This window comes from Panicum hallii, chromosome 9, assembly GCF_002211085.1.
Source record: "Panicum hallii strain FIL2 chromosome 9, PHallii_v3.1, whole genome shotgun sequence".
NCBI lineage: Eukaryota > Viridiplantae > Streptophyta > Magnoliopsida > Poales > Poaceae > Panicum > Panicum hallii.
This window is the reverse complement of record NC_038050.1, coordinates 10015003-10036215: the sequence shown is the minus strand read 5'-3', so window position 1 is coordinate 10036215 and position 21213 is coordinate 10015003. Positions and strand designations below refer to the sequence as shown.

The window sequence follows — 21213 nt, the reverse complement described above, 5'->3', positions numbered from 1 at the left end:
AACAGAGCGCGCTAAAACTCTGCTCCGGCGGCGGCTCCTCCGGCCACACCTGCGCGGCGGGTTCCGTATCCAAGCCCCCGCGCTTTCAACTGGAGCGTGTTATTACCTGCCTGCTCACCCGCTCCTGGACGCCACCATGGAAAACAAGACGAGGAAGAAGAAAACACAACCGCTGGAACAAGAAGGAAGAAGAAGAACTCTCGTTCCTGTTCTTTTTGCAAGCGAACAGGCCTTGGTTGATCTTAACGTTCGGCAGAGGCCGGTCATTGGAGGACATGGATACGGTTACAGTTACAGAGAGAGCTTCTCCCCCTTATTCGACATACGTGACTCCGGAGGATGGTATGGCGCCCCGCGCTCGCGTCGCGGCGTAGAAGGCGTGCTGGGCCGTGGGGTGCAACAGCGCGGACATCCTGGCGGCCGGCCATGGAGGCTGCCGTGGAGGACGGTGTCAACGTGCACACGCCGGCCGTCTCCGCCGGCGTCGATGGCGGCGACCTCGCGGCCTACTTCAAGGACGACATGGCCGCGGGCGCCTACAGCGCCATGGAGAAGGACGTCTTCCTCGCATGCTCCGCCGGAAACAAGGGGCGCCCGGGCATAGGCACGCTGGCCAACGGCGCGCCGTGGCTCATGTATGGGGAGTCCGACGCGAACCCGATGGCCATCATATCGCCCGGCGTGACGCTGACGGGCGTCCAGCCGGCGCCCGTGGTCGTCGGCTTCTCGTCGCGGGGTCCGAGCCTCGTGTCGTCGGCCGGAGTGCTGAAGCCGGACGTGATCGTCAACCCTGGTGCCGCCGCTAAGCCAAAGGGACGTCTTGTGGCGAGAGCAGACACAGGCGCCGGAGGCGCGCCCCGGCCCTGTGGCGATGGAGGTAATCCGATCCAATGCTTAGTTAGAGTGGAACTGCTCGACAAGCATGGCCTTTGAAGGATGTACTGGTTGGGACAGGATCAACAAAGGGGTAAAAAAAGTCAGGACTGATGACTCCAACATATTGCATTATAAAGGATCGATCAAACATGCAGCAAAGGTAGCCCACCAATAACTCAATGGATGAAAAGCGGTAATGTGACATGAGGGTGTTGTATTTGTCAGGACATAGCTTTATCATGAGCTTACGCGAGGAGAACATAACAAGATTTAAATACTGTTTGGCAAGCTTATTCCAACTTTGATTTTACTAATTTTGTGTAAATTAAGACACTCATTAAGGTATTTTATAGATTCAGACTAAAATAAGCTAGAAGCTAGATGAAGTAAGTATTTTCGACTTCGTCGATTTTGACTAAGTCATTTTGGAGGAGCCCCTCCTAAGCAATCCCTAATTTTCCTAATTATTTTACTTCAGACGACATGTATAGTCGTATAGGGAAAGGACCATTGCATCATATTCCATGGAGACATTCCTTGACGTGGTGGATTTACTCACAGCTCAAAAAGTGTTTTTTACCGATTTGCCAGTCCAAACCACCGGCTTCACCTATGTAAAGGTTAGCTTCGCTCATTTACCACCTGGAACATTGCCATTTTGATTATCCAACTACTACAACTATTTTGCCCCTAACCCCACCTGTCAGATTCTTCTTCTCCACCTCCTCCCCATCTTCCTCCTCTGTGCGCCGCGTGAATTGGAAGGCGACCTTGTTCCCAGCGGCCATGGCACACACAAGGCAGCGGCGCTTGACCTTTGTCGTGCACAGAAGCCTCTTCTCCGCCGGCTGTTGCGGCAAATCGAACAGCGTGTCCCGCTCTTCATTTTTGCTTGTCATCATAACCGTCGCGTGGCATGGGTGCGAGCTCGCGCAGAGGATGGAGCATGGGTGACACAAAAGAGGGAGGCGCGTGAGGGTATGGCGCGGCCCCATGGTGGAGGAGGGATGCAGGGAGGATCATAGGCGACTCGGCACGGTGGCACAACCACATAGAAGGAGAAGAGGAATGACGGGGAAGGAAGAGAAGTGTCACCGGCTAGCTGCTTATTCCCGGGTGAGCTCAAGCTCAAGCGGCGCAAGTGTGATTGGGCGGCACGCACGAGCTTGGGTGTGTGCGGCTGCAGGCACCTCCTCGTCGCGCTCTTCGTCGGAGGATGGCTGGCTTTCGATGGAGACTTTGGTCTGGACGGAGAGGAATAAGAAGTTGAAGATCAGATAAGATGGAGAGATGAAGGGTAAAAAGATAAGTAGTAAGAATAATAGAAATGACAATGCTTATTATGGTAATCTGACGAGGCCAGTTGTTTAAACTAGTAAATTGACAAAAAGCTCGCCTAACAACGCGTGGCGTCTGCACACCTGCATAAATCATTTTGATCAGACGGACTGCAACCCTAGAGGATTTCGAATGGACCAGGGCCGTCCGTTGCCGTGATCGAACGGCCAGGGAAATCACCTACCCTGACATCCCAGGCAAACTTTTCGTACTGCGGCCGGGCCGGGCCGTCTACCTTTATTCCGTTAAGCAGCAGGTGATAAACGCCGCACGGCTCCGCTCCGCCTCCGGTCTCCGCGACACGAGCGCTCCTCTCGTCGCACCCGAATCCCGCGCCGCCCCGAGTCGTTGCCTAGGGCCCTAGCTCGCCTCCCGGGCGGCAGTTCCTCGCCGGGGTTGTGGCCTCGGGCCTCCCCTCCCCTCCCCTCCCTCAGGTACCGCCCTCTCCCGGTCTCCCCCTTTCACTTACCCCCTCGTGATTCGGACCCGTGCCCGTGCCCGTGCGCGTGCGGGTGCGATTTGGCAGATTCCGAGCGCTCGTGGCTTGTGCGTGCGATTTTAGCGAAGGGATCGGACTATTGCCGGGACGGCGCGTCGCGCAGCTTGGGGTTTAGGGTTCGGCGTGTACCGATTAGTGTACCCTGCGTTGATTTGGGGCACCAGATTTTTGTTTGGTCATGGGCCCATGGCGAGATGCAGGTTCGGGGGAAGTTGTTTTATGGGGGGAAGAAATGAACTCGATTTGGACTTAAGGCCGAGTGCCTGTTGTGGTAATCATGAGTTGCTTATGCGCCCGCAGCCTGATACTTGCTATTCGGATTGATTAACGGGTGCCAGTGTCTGTTCTGATGCCGGTGGCACTATCTGTTCTGATGTGGTTTTATATGTTTGGATCCGTTTCAAACTTAGATACTTACATGACTTGTGATTTCTAACTGATTTGCCTTTTCGTTTGTGGCTAGAAAATATGGATGGGCCAGTAGAGAACTTTGCTGGACACGATGATGGCGGGATGCCTGGAAATCCTTACGACGGAGAACAGCCAAGCCCATATGAGGATGTAGACAAGCAATATGGTGGAGATCTGGGTAACCAGTACAATGAACAGCCTGGTGCCCAATATGATGATGGGTCTGGGAATCTGTACAATGAAGAGCAGGCAAACTTGTACAGTGAGGAAACCGGGAATCAGTACAATGAGGAGCCGGCAAATTCTTACCAGGAAGAGCTGGAGAATGCATACAGTGGGGATGCGAGTCAACAGGACAACTCGCAGGTTAATGTTGAAGATAACAGATGGCCTGGTTGGCCTGGAGAGAGTGTTTTTCGTATACTGGTTCCAGCCCAGAAGGTAGGAGCTATCATTGGCCGCAAAGGGGAGTTTATCAAGAAGATGTGTGAGGAGTCCAAAGCGCGCATCAAAATACTTGATGGCCCACCTGGTGTACCAGAAAGAGCAGTAAGTGCCCATGGAATCGTGTATTTGATTAAAAGTTAGTAGTCTCATTGCTTCAGCCAGCAATGAAACTACTAAGTGATATATTTTTAGGTAACTATGTCGTGGTGTCATTAGGTGTAGCAGGTTCATGCATGAAGTTCAGTTTGTTTTCTTGGATGATGCATTTTTAGGTACAAAGTGATCAGCTAAGTACATGCTGATACTCCTCTACTTAGTTTCCTAGTGGCCCAACATATGCAAATATATGATATATTGACTTAGTAATTAAAACTCACATTTAGTCATTTCATCTTGGTATCTGGGTTTCTGGAAGGGTTTTTGTGTGCTTAATAAGGCCTGAAAGCTGGAGTTGGACTATGTTGTTTCTTGTTGCACCTTAAAGCATCATGGTAATGGGGGAAAACAGAAAGAAAGCTGTTAGTTGAACAGCTGAATTTCCTTTAGTGAATCTTAAAAACAAAATCTGCAATTTTCTTGAAAATTTAAGAACTGTTTTGTTCCATCTTAGCTGAGGGCTTGCAGCACTAACTGTAACTGGTATTATTTCCTTACCTAGTGTGGGTTTGAATATTGTATCAAATGTGCTTCATTATATTGGAAAAGTTTCACAATAATGGAAATAATGGAAGCAATCAACATCTTTGTGTAAGGAATGGGTTTGATTCTTCTATGTCTCGTCAAGGGATATGCATTATGCAGTGCAGTGGTGCTTAGCCCTTATCCGATCTATTTTCAGGAATTAATTTGGATTGCATTGTCTTTAGTGGATATAATATATGCATACACACATTTCATAGTATTTACATAGGAATAAAAAGCATTTGAATGACAATTATTTAGCGTATGATTATCAACTCTGACATTCACTTCAATACTTTATGAATTGAATCCATCTTTTTGAACTGTAGGATACAATTGGGTACCAGGTCTTAACCATGCACGTAGCATGTCATATCTCATAAGATACATTACATAAAGTTTTAACCTACTCACAACAAATGTCCAAATACTTAAAATTTATTAAATTGTAGTGATGCAAAGGAGCATCATGGTAACATGGTTTTAGGTATCTCAATAGGGATGCAGGTTTTAGGTGCCCTTTCCATTCAGACTTCTACTCAAATCTGTACCTTTGTTTCTTTATATGCGTATATCCATGAGCAGTAGAGATGGCCTGTAATCTGCAACAAACACTATGTAGTCTAGCATTTGTTGTGTGCTGAAAATTTGTCCTACCCTAAGCAATTCGTTACCAGTGGTCCAGAGCAATACTTACGTGGACCCGTTTTTCTTGATAATCACAATGTCACACAGTTTATCAAACACTGGAGCTGTCACATGATTCTTTTTTATAGTTTGTTACATCTTTGCTAAGACTTAGTCAAGAGTATCCTTACTTCCTAATTGGAACTTAATAGCTGTGCCACAATTCAACTTAGGAACATAGTTAATATCTTGACAACACTCAAAAAGCTAAAAATATTTAAGTTATCCACTATAAAGGGAGTAGCTCAAAAACTGACTTCGAACAAAATATGACCATCCACCAAAGGCCAAAATTGAATAGCTTTGATAATGATAACACAGATTAATGTTTGCAGGTTGTGACTGCAGTCTAAGGTCCCAAACATAACAACCTTTCCGAAATGGGTGAACTGACATGGTTCTGAAAGTCCAGTTTTATGCTCCTGTGCTGCAAATATGAATAGGTCATTTGAGTATTGGATGAAGATCCCTTTCAAGATGCTTCATAAGCTATCTGGTAATTCCACGTCCTTTTTTTTATTTTTTTGAACTAAAAGGAACAAGTGAATTACTAAAGGGAAAAGGGAAAATGATAAAAATGCATGAAGAGTTGCTTTGTAAATGAATATACCACATGCACTTCATAACTTTAAAATTATTGGTACTAAATTTGCCTTGAAAAGTATAAAAATGCCTACATTTGGAGAAGTGCTGTTATGGAACTCTTTGTTTTCTTTTGTCTTCTGGAATTAAGTTTTTTATAAGAAAATGTAAATACCATGCTATATACATTATCCAACAAGTGAGTAAAAGAGAATGAAACACATTTATTCTTTCATTGGACATTGGTGGAGGACAAATAAAACAAGTTGACACATTTAAAATAATGAAGCAATAGCCATTGGTGAAGGGGGTAAATTTTATAAAGAAGGTTGCTAACTGAATAACAAACGATTCTTCTGATTATCCATTCTTCTTGAACACTGCACACCACTGTTGACTAAATGCATAGGATGGAATGCTCTTCTGAACTTTTGGGAGCTCCTGTCTGTAAAGCCATTTCAGCATCAGATGCATCTATTGCTGTGTGCTGACTGCTACAATTACTATTGTAGTATGAACTAAGTAAACCTGAGATTAAGTAGGATATCATCTCATGATATTTGGGAATAACTTTATGCAGTTCAAGGTGGTAAATGTATACTTGACGTCCTTATTTAACCATACTCCAGTAAAATCATAGTTTATTTCTTTTGTGGAGGGAGACATCATTTAACTTGGATGCATCTGATGTGCAAATGTGATCTCTTGATTATGTACCAGTAAATAACCCAATCGGTAAAGTTTCATTATACTTGTTCCTGACGCATATATTTGTGAATGATAGTATCATCATACTGTATGCCATTCATTGAGTTCATCTAGTTCTAATCATTAAGCAATATTAATATTTTTCTCTGGTAATATCTCTTTTTAACTGTTAATTAATTTTGTGAATGTTATCGTTTTTGCCATTCAAGGTAATGATTTCAGCAAAGGATGAACCAGATGCACCGGTATCTCCAGCTATGGATGGCTTACTTAGAGTTCATAAAAGAATAACTGATAGTTCAGATGGTGAATCTGGTCAGCCTCAACGAAGTGCTGGTAATATCGGACCGACACGACTTCTAGTGCCAGCTTCGCAAGCTGGCAGCCTTATTGGAAAGCAGGGAGCAACTATTAAATCCATACAAGATTCTTCAAAGTCTGCTGTACGAATTGTTGGTAAGTTTTTGCATTTTTTTCTATTCTACATATGCTGGATTTCTTCCTCTTTCGGATATATGATATGTTGCCTGAATTGCATTCGTAGTTATATGTTGTGACCTGCAACTCAGTTGAGTGAGTATGAGAAAATAGTGATACCAATTCAATTGCAGTACATGTAAATACTTGTGCTTTGATCCTTCAATGTGAATATTAATGTCTGTGGTTTTAATTCAGTGTGTTATACTTTTCTTCAGAGAATGTTCCTCCTGTCGCGTTAAATGATGACAGAGTTGTGGAGATACAAGGCGAATCTCTTGGTGTCCACAAAGCAGTGGAATTGATAGCAGGTCACTTAAGAAAGTTTCTTGTCGACCGCAGTGTTCTTCCACTATTTGAAACACATGTAAGTGGTATCTTGCATTCCTGTCAGCAACAAGTGTCTTGCATGCAGTGTCTGACGATTGTAAGTTTCTATCTCTGCAGATGAAAATGCACAGTATGCAGAGGGAGCAACCAATGCCACCTCCCCAGCATTGGGGCCCTCCTCAACCCTGGGGCCCTCCTCCAAACCTACCTCCAGGTGGTCCAGGTTTCGGTGGAAATCCGCAGTTCATGCCTCCAAGGCCGCAAGACAATTATTATCCTCCTCCTGATGTCCCCCCTGTGCCTATGGAAAAGCAGCCACACTATGGTATTTCTGCATATGGACGTGAGGCCCCACCAAGCGGTGTTCCTGCTGCAGGAAATCAACCACCCTCTCATGCAGGTTCTCAGGTTGGTTCTATTGCACTTGTTCTCAAGATGATATGTGCTTTTATTTGGGTTAATCAGCTACTGATTTTTATGTATTTTGGAAGGTGACACATAACATGCACATTCCCCTTGCCTATGCTGATGCTGTGATTGGGGCAGCTGGTGCTAGTATCAGCTATATCCGCAGGCACAGTGGCGCAACTGTAACTATTCAAGAAAGCAGAGGTGCACCTGGAGAGATGACTGTGGAGATAATTGGGACTGCATCCCAAGTTCAAACGGCCCAGCAACTGGTCCAGGTACTGTGTATGCTAATCTGCTTTTAATTTTTGGAATTTTCAGTATGCTATATTGCACCGTAATTAGCTTTTATGAAAACATGTTTCACACATTCCTTTGACCTCATTTCTGTTAGCTAATTTGACCCTTTACTTGCAGAATTTCATGGCAGAAGCTGCTCCCCCAGGCCCACCACCGGCTTCTAACCCTCCAGCACCACCAGTAGATCCGAGCTACCCATCTTACCCACCACCATATGGAGGTGCTCCGTCCTATGGTTCTTCGGCTGCCGCCGGGCCACCTCCGCAGTACAACGGAGGGAGCTACGGTGGCCCGACCTACCCTCCCAGCTATGGTTATTAGGCACTAGCAGTAAGCCAAGGGTTTGTTTTTTCTTCTTGTGTTATGGTAAGGAATTTGTTGCCGAATAATGACAGCGCAGTGCGGCATGCCCTCCTGTTACCTTGGTGTCTGACAAAGACTATTTACATTAGAGACACGTTTATGTGGTGCATGTTTGATAAGTGTTCTGGGGTATGTTCGTGGTCCACCCATGCAGTCGACACCAATGTTTCTGTTGCATGGAGCACGTACCGCCAGCTGATACTGAGACTGCAATGACCGTGACCCGCTACATGGTGGTGCGGCCACTGGTTACCCGTTGCCTCAGACCGCATAGCTTTGCTACTTGGAGACTATCCGCATGTTTCTCTGTCGGGCTGCACATATGTATGGGCGACTAACTTGGGGACAAAACAAACTAAAGATGCTCAAATGTTTTTGATCGGTGAGATGTGACCGTGAAAGGTTTGTTACAACTGGAGAACGAAACATGTGCCGACCTTCCACTAAATTTCCCGTCATTTCAGATCACAGGGCATTATTGCTGAGGAACATTCCAAGCAATTTGCAACTTTCGGACGGCTATTCAAGAGTTCTGGTCTGCAAAAAGATGAAACAGTAGCGACGAACTGTGTTGGGTTGTCTGCTCAAAACATTCAAATAACACAATTGTGCCATAACCGACCAAGGCACAGACACAGTTGTGAAGATTGCAATCCCATCGAACTGTCTTGCACAGTATAAAGAGAGTTACTATATTTCAAGTGTAATTTTCAGGTGACGGTCCGTAGTACAAAAAATCTACATTTGAAACATCGAATGATAACTTCTGCAACATCTGCCTATGAGCTAATATAGAACAACGGAGAGAAAATCGAAACATGTGCAATATTAGGGATCAACATTGATTACATTGCTTCAGACAATAGAAAAAAAATTCCAGCACCTGAAATACAGGATGTGCAACTAAGGGCTAAAGTTGATGCTAAACTTTAGCACCGATTAGCACTCATACCCCATGCTAAAATTTTTGAGTCTTCGCTAAAATTTAATCCACCCCATTACCACTCCTGTTTGGAGGAGGTAGGGCTAAAGTTTAGCACTTTTAGATATAAGCATTTGGGTCCAAACACCCTCTAAACCTAAAACTCCACGAGGAACTCAACTATATTGGATAAAAAATTATTACCAAAGCATGAAATTGGGAAATTTTGGGAATAAATGACTACTAGAAAAGTATGGCTTGCGTGAAACAGAAGAAATATATGTGCGTGGGACTATTGCACAGTTGATTGAATACAAAGCAGAGCTAGCACTCGGCAAGTTAACATACCCATCGATGAACAATGGACACTAGAGCCTAGAGCTTGGAACATGTTATCGACAATAATGGACACGAGACAACGAATTGAAAGCGAATTCTAATGCCATATCTTCAATGATATTGCTGCGGACACTGAAGATGAAGTTGAAGAACCGTTTGACTTATTATATGTTTATTTAACGTATAAATGTATTATGTTCTCATGTGTTAGAGAAGCTGAAGTTTAATTTGCAGACAAAGATAGTGTTGTTTAAGACACCTTTTTTTTAATCTAAAATTACAAAAAAGAAAATTGTTTCACCCAAACACCATGATCTACCACAAGGCCTCTCCCAAACGATCATGCCATGCATACACTCATGTAAACTAAATTCAACCCGGATCTGCCACCTTTTCCTTGTTTATACATTCACGTTTTGATCCGCATGCTTTTTTCCTGCCATGTTCAATTCTTTCGGTCACTCTGGTCTCTGATGAAGGAAAGAAAATGGAAAAGGGAACGAAGTTTGATCTCTCGTGTGGTTCAACCGTACCATTTCCACTGGCAAGGTTACCGCAGGTCGGTCTCCTGCCAGGTCGGTGGGGAGCAAAAGCAAAGCTCTAAACCGCGTGACAGAGACACGGGCGAGGGTTTTGTCGAGCTTAAGAAAAGGCCGCCAGTGAGTGAGTAGCAGTTGTGGCTGCCGCAAATTTGGAGTCACCCACTGAGCACGCACCGATCAGGCTTAGTTTTTCCTCGGTCCTCGAGCTTTTGGCTTCCTAATCCCCGCGTACGGAGCTCTGACCGTTTCTGTCTCTGATGGCCATTAGCCAGCTCGTTAATCATCTGACGCATAAACAATTAACTGTGATCATCCTAGTAGCTCCCTTTGCGGCCATATATATAGATGGCCCGGGTCACATGCATAGCTACTAGCTAGCTCCCTAAACCGGAACAAGACCTCTCCAGCCTCCACCCTAGCTTGCTCTTGATCGCCACACTTTGCCCCTCTCAGGAAAGTATTTTAAGAGGTTATTTGGAGTTTTACAGGAACGAACCTCGTCTGTCATAAGAAACAGTTGATTTCCCTGTTGGAGTGTCAAGAGAAGCTCACGGGTACAGTGAGGTGTGATAAGCAAGGGTGGTGGCCGTGATCGATCATGGTGGCCAACAAGGTTATTCTCCGGCTAAGCTCCACGGCACTTGCTGCAGCCTTGGTCCTGGCGCTCGTCGCGGCCTCGTCGGCCGTGCGAAGCGTCGCCGCCGGGAGGCCGGCGCCCGGTGATGATCCGCATGCGGTCGTGCGCGCAACGACGGCGGCGGCGGCGATCTCTGCCACGACGAAGCCTGATCAGACGGCGGCGACGACCGATGCCGCTGGACCATCGGGGTGCAGCAGCAACCCCAACAACGGCGGCGGCCGGTGCCCGCACCGCCAGACAACATCGAGCAGCAATAACTCGTCAATCCAGACGACGGATTAGACGGCCGCCCTGGCATACATGCACGCCTGCAGAGTGCAGAGAGGCTGATCGATCTCTTTCTTCATTTGTTCTTCGGTCGTTGCTCGTCACTGATTGTTTTTCTTTTTTTTGTTTCTGTGAGGTTATATATATGTATAGGGTGCATGCCACATGCATTATGCACACACATGTTGCGCATGCTAGCTCTCGCTCTTGCGTTGCGTCCATGCATGTAGTCTAGCTCATGCTCATCCACCTGATCTTGATCATGTCGTTCGCAGTACGTATTGCTTGCCGAACTAATAATGGCGCTTCACATGTAGCTGTTAGATGGCCGTGGCGTTTCGTTTTGTTGGTGATTTTTTTAAGAATATATTGTTGGTGAGTTATTGTTATCATTATATAAGTTTGCTATATATATATATATATACATGTGTGTGTGTGATCTTGTACATGTTGTTCGGTGAATTAAAAATCGGCATGGATTCAGCATTAATGTGCGTAATTTGCCAACCCTTTGATCCCACCGTACCGGCAGTGCCATTCAGAGTTTCAGACACTAGCCAGCTAGTAGGTCTCTTTGAGATTCAAACATGTGTCTCTATTTTTCAGACAAAGCTCAAGAAGACGCATGCCGTTACGTCACTCACACCAGTTATCACTAGCTCGCTAGCTAGCCAAACGTGTATGCCGGGAGAGAGAGAGAGAGAGAAAAAAAAATTAAATGCCGTGATTAGAAGCCTAACTCGATCGCTCGCACTACTTAATCATCCCTCTCCTGCATGCTTTGCATGGGCCCATACAGGTTATAGCTAGCTAGGAGTCAACGACCACGTGAGCATCTCTCTTATTGGAGACCATCATTCTTAAGCAGCTAGGGTGGTGTGAGTGTGACATCATGCACCAAGAAAGACAGAAAGTGCACCTCTTGCTGGCCAGCTAGCTAGCACAATGATGTCGTTTACAGATGCCCATCCAGACAGATAGAGTTCATGTCGATAACTTAGAAAAGGCAGGCTCCTCTACATAAGTACCCCAGCCAGCAAATTAGGGGGGAACGCATTTGTAAGCTTAATTTATTATCCCTGCCCTTATACATGTTGTTGTTAGGTAGGGTACATAAACTTACAAAGTTCAGGAAAAAATATTGTCAAAAATTGTTACAAGCATACATGTAGGAACTTATGCAAGAAAAAAAAGTTCCTGCAATATGCATATATGTGCTTCAGCAAAAAGGAAAAAAAATATAGGACTTGCTTTTAACTAATAGTTTAACACATTTTTTTTTGAAGGTGTACACATAGTTCAATATGATGGTGTGCTTACACATTTTGTAGAAAACTTCTGCCAGTCCTGCTAGCTAGCCAGCATGTAGTTTAGTCGTCGTTTTTGGATGAACTCAGCTTAAAACAAGCTATGGCTCGAGAATAATGGCATTAGGCCAGGCCGCCCTAGCTAGCTAGCTAGCTCGCTGCTTGGCATTCTTATGATTTTTTTTAGAGACATGGACACCTTGAATATTCTTTTATGGGTGTTAAGCTGTCTCTTTCAGAGTATGTTGTTTACTGTTCAGTTTTGCGGCTTGCTTTACCTTTTTATGTTGTTCTTTGATCGGTGACCGCCCTTTCTTCTAGTAAGAAATAAGCACGGCTGTTTGGAAGCAGGCGGTTATGCTTGTGCTGTGTCCACCCTTGCTGCACCAAGGTAAACGAGTCAACGACCACGTGTGCATTTCAAATCGCATTATGGTCTCTGCTGGCCAGCTAGCACGATCCATGGACATGTTGGGCTATTGGGCCTGCCCATCAGTTAGGCGGCCCATGTGTTGGCAGCAAGCATGATCAAACCCATTGTCTGCTCATAAAGTAAGTGTTCGACCAAACATGCATGCACTATACGGAGTATTAAAATTGCATTGATAATCGCCATGCGGTCTATCGATGGGATATATATGTTATATATCTATATCAGGTCGCTGGCCTGTTGCTTCCATGAATATCGTGGAGCAGGATCGGCCATGATGCGATACGGATCGGCCATCCAGCTCGGACGAGCCCTTCTTTTATTCACAAAAATGAATTGCATCTGAGCAGATGCGCGCGCGCGGGCGACGCTTTGCGATGCCCTCTCCAAGTCCACATCTTGGATCTGCCAGTTTGTGCGTTTGTCTGTCTGTCTGTCTGTTTGTTTGTAAGCAGATTTGGAGTGATGATCGATGTCGTCGCCCATGGCTGCTCGTCGTTCCCAACGTGATCCATCGATCGGACAGCGCCATCGGCCATCCATCGCCCATCCATGGCCTCGTGCCCGGAGAAGCAGCCGCAGCCGCAGCTGCTGCTGCTGCTTGTTCGATCGGTTATTGAGTCTTCTCGTCGTCGTGAAAAGCAAACCACCGATGGCTCGCTCGATGGTCGTTTTCATTTCTATTTCAGTTTCGGGGCGACGGGGAGATTTGATAATCAGCGGGGTCATCATTTCATACTATAGTTTGCCAGTTGCAACCGCAGAGAGCGACCAGTATCTGTATCTCTATCTCCATCTTTACTGTTACCAAAGCGAGCAATAATTCGTCAATCGGAGTTCTAATCGGAATCCAGATAACCATATGTTGGGTTAAGGGTCCGAAATCGTTTATAATTAGTATTTGGCAAGTAAAATAGAAAGTAAAATAGAAGGAGGCTGTAGTACTCAACCGACACGTACTATTATATTATTATAAAATATATATAGTGTATGATATATATTTTTATATGTAATCAATATATTTACATGGGTTCTCATAGCAATGCACGGGTATATTTGCTAGTATACATACAAAACAGATAATAAAGTTGGTACGTTCGGCCGTTTAAATTAAAAACCTGAAAAGATTGTCTATAGTATATTCTGGGTCAGAGTGGGAATGGTTTCTTTTCTTTTCTCCCGATGATGCCGCGCTGATTCACATCATATAGTAGTATATAGTACGACCTTCTTGGGTATATCACATTCACACCGGAGTATATTATACATTATATATATACAGAGGACGAATAATTAGAACCAGGAGGACGGGTTTCGTCTCCAACCAGTACGTATTCCTATGGAAATCCGTGCAAAAGAGAAGGTGTAACAGGGCAGTACCATACGTGGTCCGTTCTCCAACTTTGGGATGATGGTATGAAGTTTATGTTTGGTAGGTGACGATTGCCATGTTAAAACCTTACATATGATGCCATAGCTGCTTCTTTAAGTTGCTTGGTTATTAGCAGGCAAATCTTACTTCGACGAGCATCTTTAAAGACTGAGCTGGTAAATCCTCGAGATTGTCAAAATCATTACGGGCATCTCGCTATCGACGGAAATATCGTCTACCGCTGAAAGCACAACACCGTTAAATTCTAAAAATTCGCTGCCACGAGTAGTCGAACTCAGAACCTAAGGTGCTATGTATACTTTCGCGTGAATAAATTGTTAGCCACACATTAGACACGGTTTGGTTAAAACAAATGGCAACCTATGGATATTATGATTATGAATCAAATTAACAGGCTCTTGTACGCAATACTCTTGATCCAACTTTTCTCTCTCTCTCGAAACACAGGTCAACTAATCACCAAGCAAGCGACAACTCATGTAATGGCTTGTCTATTGCATTGCTTAAAGATGACATGCCACCTCCATTACCAGCAGGCAGTCACAACTACCTGATCTGCCAAATACAGTTAGTTAATTTCGCAAAAAAAATACAGTTGGTTAATGAACCAATCAATCATCATCCATGTCGACCTCCAAAAGAGGAACCGGTCAAAACACCACATTTCTCACGACCTCACGCCATGCAATTAATGCATTGTTAATAACCACTTAACCCTCGAGTAAAACATACAACAGCATGCACTGCACATTGCGGAGCCAGCCATCACCTCCAGTAAAATAGCAGCACGAACTAACACCAGGCGTGCCATCGCTTTCGGCTCGCCGGAGGAGGAGGACAAGTACATCAGAGGCGGCGTCTTCTCCTCTGATACCTTCCTCCCCCGGCTGATCCGGTATAAATACGCGGCGCCCGCGCCGTCCCTTTCGTGCGGTGTGGGCGCGAGCAAGAGGGAGGAAGGCGCCATCGGGCACCACTCGCCAGCGGGCCAGCCTCGATCGCCTCCGCATCTCTACTAGTAGTAGTACGCAGCACCCCTTCGATTGCCCCCGGGATCGCGACCCGGGGGTTTGGTGCGCCCCGTCCCCGCCCATTCGATCCTGATTCCCCACGTCCGGGAGCACATCGAGGAGCGCCGTCGTCCGGTCCGGCCGCCATGGGCAAAGGCAAGGAGCACCGGCCGCGCGCCCCCCCCCCCCCCCACCAGTTCGTTTTCCTTCCGGGCATTTGTTCTTATTCCTCCTCCGATTCCATGGCTTTCTGGCCTGTTTTGCTTTTGTTCTTATTGTCGCCCCCCCCCCCCCCCCGGCGCGTACGTGTTTTCCTTCTGCAGATGGTGGTGGGCTCGCCAAGGCGCTGCTGCTCCACGTTGCCGCGCTGTCCACCGCCGGGGCCGTCGCGGCCGTGGCCGCCCTGGCGCGGCGCCGGATCAGGGGGCCCAAGAGCAAGGAGGAGACGCCCGCGGTCATGGCCGAAATGCCCAAGCTCCGGGTGGCCAAGTCCGGCCGCTTGGAGGACCTCGAGAAGTTCTCGCACTACGTCGGTCAGTGATCCTTCTCTCGATCTTCTTCCCATCTTCTTCTTCTTCTGATTTGCGGCTCTCTTCTTCCTCTCTTCTTCTTGTCCGTGGAGGCGGGAGATTCGGTAGTCGCCTCTCTTGCCACGCTTTTAGGATCGTTCAGTTCGTGTGCTTGAATAATGATCAGAACAAGTCAAAGCCCCGGCCGTCCGACAAAATTAGTAGCCGCGGCTTTTCCTAGTCTCTGCAAAAATCATGGGCAGAGTTCATGTCATCCACCACAACGCACACAAACAAAGAATGCCTTTCATCTGAAACGGGAAAGGTGCAGGATGGATTTTGAAATTTTCTTCTTCTTTTTTGAACGGGATTTTGAATGTTTCTTTACTCGCTGTGTTCTGCCTTTTCCATGTCAAGTTCGTCAGAGATTTTCTTTTGTTGAAACCATTTAGGTACTTCAAGTTACTAATAAATGGTAGCCATTTCTAATGGCACCAATAAGATACTGGTATTGGAACCTAAGCATCATTCCTTCAATGACTTATTTGAGCGCTGATGTTTCCATGGGAAATAGTCAAATTCTACAAATCTCATTTATTCCTGACATGGAGTGATGCGCCAACCGCGGTTTGTGTGCATGGTAAATAGTAACGTAGCTATCTACGGCGCGTCATCCTGATTCCTGAACGATAAATGGAAAAGGATAGCGTCTGTTGGGAGAGCGACGATGATAAGGGAGCAACATGGCAATTAGCTTAGCGTCGAACTGAGTTGCCTACCTTGAGTGTTGGGTCCCCGTTGTCGCCGTCATCCGACACACGAGTTGATGGTGATCAGATGCACATGGCAATGGACCAGCGGTGAGGCTAGGCGACGCCCGGGCTCACCACGGCTGTCCGATTTTCATCTCCGGGGGTTTTTTTCTTTTTCTTTTGGCACAATAGTACTAGTACAATTCCTGTGTTAAAATCGTTAGAATTTCATCTTTGTATGCGCAGCTAGGCAGATGGGGTTCGAGGACATCAACGAGTGCCCGCAGCTCTGCAAACTGGCGAACAACTACCTGAGGAGCAGCAAGAATTGCATGGAGGACATCTACGGGTTCTTCGCGAATGCCAAGGATGCCGAGTCCCTCTATGCCAAGTTCCTAGAGGAGCTGGACAAATGCATCCTGGGATATTTCGCGTTCCATTGGGACCATGCTACCTATCTCATCAGCTCGGTATGTAGTGCCTCCGCATTTTGGTGAAGTGATAGCACAAGAGTTCCAGGACACATATTCATAGCTACGTTATCTCAAAGAAATAAAGAAAATAGATATTTTTCTACTTTAGAATGGTTTTAGGGCACCCCAAAAACATACCGTATGTCGAAGTTTAAATTGGCTACACAAATGCCAGTGCATTTCTGACAATGACATCTTCGTATCATAGATTTTACTTGTCCTATAGTCATATACAATTTTCCAATGACAATGAAAGTTTTTAAAAAAAACGCAAAAGAAACTTTGTACGTAAAAGGAATATGTCAAGCTCAACTCCCATGGTTTTTTTTTCCTTATGTGTGTCAGTGTGTGTGTGTGTGGAAACCACTTCAGATGCTTTTTGTTCAGAGGCATGATTGATAACCCCCTTGTCAAATGAAAGAGGCGCGGAAAAAATTTTGAACACAATTATTACAAGCTGTACGTCTAAAGGACTTCTCCATAACTTTGCCGTCACTCACGCACGCAGGCCCTGACAGCGGACTGCGGTACCACAAAGAAGTTGAGGAACGTCTTCATGGAAGCAACAAGGTGAGACCCGATTGCAGCTTCTTGTTTTCTTTATTGTCCCTGTCCTATATTTTCTAAGAACACGGTTACACACAAAAACAAAATTCAGTTTTTACAGCAGTAAGACTGACTGACTAGATATTTTTCAAAAGCGAATAGTGTTGTTATTGATGCAAAATCAAATCTTTAGTACCTGGGAAACGCCCTCGCATCAATATGACATCTTGCAATGCTCTTCATTAGGTCCACATCAATAATAACTGTGAATGATGAGAGCACTAACGATTTGCATCCATGTATTGGAGGACCAAATGAAATCCCTACCACCAAAGTCTTTATAATTTAGTTGCAAAAGGCATATTAGTTGTATATGGCATAATTGACTATGTGGAGTATTATTTGTACCTGTAAAGCAAAATCTACATTTTGGTCTACCAAAATTTTATTACGGACACATCGACAATATGTTTATTTCGTTTGAAAATTTGATCTAGCCAATTAAATTTTTTTGACCCTCAAGAGAGATGCTGCGCGGCCTTCTTGGAAAAAATAGGGAATTCATTTTACTTAGTCCAAAAAAAGAATTTTGAGATAAGATAAGCAGTCATCATTAGTGGCGTGATGGGACCATTTGGGGCTACATGATGGTGTACGTAGTAGGCCAGGCTCACCAACTGCGTGCATCATGTGGTCTGTTCACAGAACTGTGCAGATGCTATCTGGGCCCAGATTAGCATCGATCATCAATTATCTTTCAGTCAATACTATTGAACTGGACCTGATAACAAACAGTACGTTGACACCTACAGACCATTTGCCATCATGTCCTGACAAATAGCAGATCAACACTGATACCTACTAGCGCATGTCTGTGGCCAGATGACAAAGTGTAAGGTGTAATTGATTGTTAATTTCCTCAAAAAACAAAACTAAAGATGGAATGCAAGCTGATGAATAGATTAGGTGGCGCAATCATGGCTTGCCTAGCTGAGCTAGTGAGCGGGTCAATGCAAATGCCATCACCATGATCAAGTTGTTTTTTTTTCCAGATTTTTGTGATCTTATTATACTGTCACATTTAACTTTCGGTTGTTGGACCTGAAGCTCAGTGCAAACATGAGCTCACAGTAACCAATTAAAATGAACATGAAATTAAGCAGCTAATTAATCAATTACTTGATCAATATGTATGGACAGGAAGCAGCGTTTCGAGCGCGTGACGCGTGACCTGAAGGTGACGCGCGTGTTCTCGACGCTGGTGGAGGAGATGAAGGCGATCGGCATCCCGGCGGCCGGCGGCGGCGGCGTGGGCGACGACGCGCACTGCACGGACGTGATGGCCCCCGTGGCGCACTCGGAGCGGAGCCCGGTGCTGCTGCTGATGGGCGGCGGGATGGGCGCCGGCAAGAGCACGGTGCTGAAGGAGATCAAGGAGGAGGCGCTGTGGGCGAACGCGGTGGTGGTGGAGGCGGACGCGTTCAAGGAGGCGGACGTCATCTACCGCGCCATCAGCTCCATGGGCCACCACAACGACATGCTCCAGACCGCCGAGCTCGTACGTGCACCCTATACCCTACCCTACCGCCTCTGCCTCCATCTTCCTCATCCACTGCTACTGCATTCAATCGGCGTCCTCGTCAGCACTGCTGCTGCTGCCCATCTCTGTCCCTAGCTCCTCCCTTGCTGCATGATGAACAACTGTTCGATCAGCTGATTATTTCACATTTCCGATAGGTTAGGGATCGAGTCGCTCGATCGTAGGCATCACAAGCATGCTGCCAGTAGTAGAAAAGAAGTCGCTGGCTGATTGAAGGAAGGTTAGATGGTTGTTGACGTGGTTGATGAGAAAACTATGGTTGGAAGCGAGAAAAGGACGAGTGGCCAACCGTGCGTGCATCGGCACCGCACATGGAGCTGCCGTTGCATCGTCGTCGCAGTTGGCCGACCGACACTAGCTTAGCTAGAAACGGATTTGAAAAGTAGCAAATGGGCTTGTGCGTGCTGCATAGGATCACACGTACGCTCGTCCATGAGGCCTTGACCACATCAACTCGCTGAAAGCTCTATGCTCCATCTATATTTCTAAATACTACATCTGCTTCACATGTTAGCAAATCATAAAGATGGTCCACGCTTTTCTAGTTGATTGAGAGATGGTCCATGCATGTGCAGCCGTCCTGCCTTCCAATCCAGTGACACACAAAAGGGAACAAGAGGAGCAAGCTGTGGTATCTTTGCCGGGTCCACGTAGGACCGCTGACGTGGAGGGGCCGGTATTCGATCTGATGCTCTTCACGGGCCGGGGGAGACTGAAGCTAGCTAGGCGCCATTATTGGATCACGCACACGCCGGGTCCACGTACCCGAGACACTAGTGTGGCAGACAGACTGCTGGAAGGCCTATGCCAGCGAGTTGAACGACATCGCTCTGCCCAAATTTAAATTAACTGGACAGGAGTGAGTTTGGACTATCGACGGGCTAAAGTAAAAGTGGGCTGGTCCGAGTGGTCCACAGCTGAATTGCTGCTGACTGGGCTGTTTGTTTGGGCCGGCAGGTGCACCAGTCGTCGACGGACGCGGCGTCGTCGCTGCTGGTGACGGCGCTGAACGAGGGGCGGGACGTGATCCTGGACGGCACCCTGTCGTGGGAGCCCTTCGTGGAGCAGACCATCGCCATGGCGCGCGCCGTGCACCGCCGCCGCCACCGCATGGGCGCCGGCTACAAGGTCGGGGACGGCGGCGCCGTCACCGAGACCTACTGGGAGAAGGACGACGCCGACGGCGCGCCGCCGCCGGGGGCGCGGAGGCCCTACCGGATCGAGGTCGTCGGGGTGGTCTGCGACGCCTACCTCGCCGTGGCCAGGGGGATCAGGAGGGCCATCGTCACCAGGCGGGCCGTCAGGGTCAGGTCCCAGCTCCAGTCGCACAAGCGCTTCGCCGCCGCGTTCCAGAGGTACAGCCGCCTCGTCGACGGGGCCAGGCTCTTCAGCACCAACTCCCTGGGATCCGCGCAGGTAATTAACATTTCTATTATCACTGTGTGCTGCAGTGATCCATCGATTGCTTGATGATCAGCTGATTTTATACTGATGGATTCCTCTTTCGAATTTTATATATATATATATATATATATATATATATATATATATATATATATATATATATATATATATATATATATGCAATGATGAATGCTGGCAGCTGATCGCGTGGAAGGACGGGCTCAACAGCAGCCTGCTGGTGGAGCCGCGGGAGATCGACTGCCTGGAGAAGGTGAGCAGGCTGAACGAGAACGCCACCTCCGTGCACGACCTCTACCCCGACGGCACCACCACCTGCGGCTCCCGCTCCATCTGGGAGGACATGATCGCCTCGCCGTCGCGCGCCGCCGCCCAGCGCCAGCTCCGGGAGGCCATCCGCTCCGTCGAGGAGGCCGCCGCGAACGGCGGGACCAAGACGGCGCAGTGCCACCTCCTGGAGGCCATCTGCTCCGCGGAGGAGGCGGCGGCCGCCGCCAACGGCACCGAGCCGGAGGCACAAACTGCTGCCACTGCTGCCTCGTAGCACGCATGCATCGACAGATTTAGCTGCGAAATGTCTGTGCGTGGCATGCAGGAATCAAATATTGAGGTGTGTCCGTCCGGATGCTTTAGCTAATTTGTTTGGATAAAATGCAGTGCAATTCTTGAGTGCAGAACAAATTTAACTAAAACAATACTAGTGTTGCGGTGATCCACTAGCAAAATCCTTTGCACACCTGCTTAGATGTTTCTGGGTTTAATGGTTGTGGATGTCCTATAGTTGGTCTATAGACCTAAACGTTAGCTATGGTTATCTACAAAACATACGTGAATAAGGATAAGGAAAGAAAGATAGCCTTAGTCTATCTCGTATTAAAGATCAGTGCCTGATCTCCCCCAAACCCAACCTCACCCACTCCACGCAAAGACAGGGGAAAATAGAAAGAAGGTGCC

General features: G+C 46.8%; 3 protein-coding genes across 3 annotated transcripts; all 3 read left to right on the top strand.

Annotated features, from left to right (window-relative positions):
• Nucleotides 1–426: 426 nt before the first annotated feature.
• Nucleotides 427–933, top strand: LOC112872738 (subtilisin-like protease SBT1.7). Its single transcript, XM_025935802.1, has one exon. It carries the CDS (start codon nt 427–429, stop codon nt 931–933), a length of 507 nt encoding a protein of 168 aa, XP_025791587.1.
• A 1535-nt stretch (nt 934–2468) lies between these two features.
• On the top strand, nt 2469–8252 carry LOC112875207 (flowering locus K homology domain-like). The gene is made up of 7 exons (XM_025938970.1): nt 2469–2648; nt 3177–3673; nt 6439–6685; nt 6925–7073; nt 7154–7444; nt 7528–7722; nt 7862–8252. Exons 2-7 carry the CDS (start codon nt 3182–3184, stop codon nt 8063–8065), a joined length of 1578 nt encoding a protein of 525 aa, XP_025794755.1. The 5' UTR covers nt 2469–2648; nt 3177–3181; the 3' UTR covers nt 8066–8252.
• Nucleotides 8253–14876: 6624 nt separating this feature from the next.
• LOC112876823 lies at nt 14877–20995 on the top strand. The gene is made up of 7 exons (XM_025941001.1): nt 14877–15113; nt 15281–15490; nt 16465–16688; nt 17200–17261; nt 18438–18795; nt 19795–20253; nt 20441–20995. Exons 1-7 carry the CDS (start codon nt 15104–15106, stop codon nt 20801–20803), a joined length of 1686 nt encoding a protein of 561 aa, XP_025796786.1. The 5' UTR covers nt 14877–15103; the 3' UTR covers nt 20804–20995.
• Nucleotides 20996–21213: the final 218 nt, after the last annotated feature.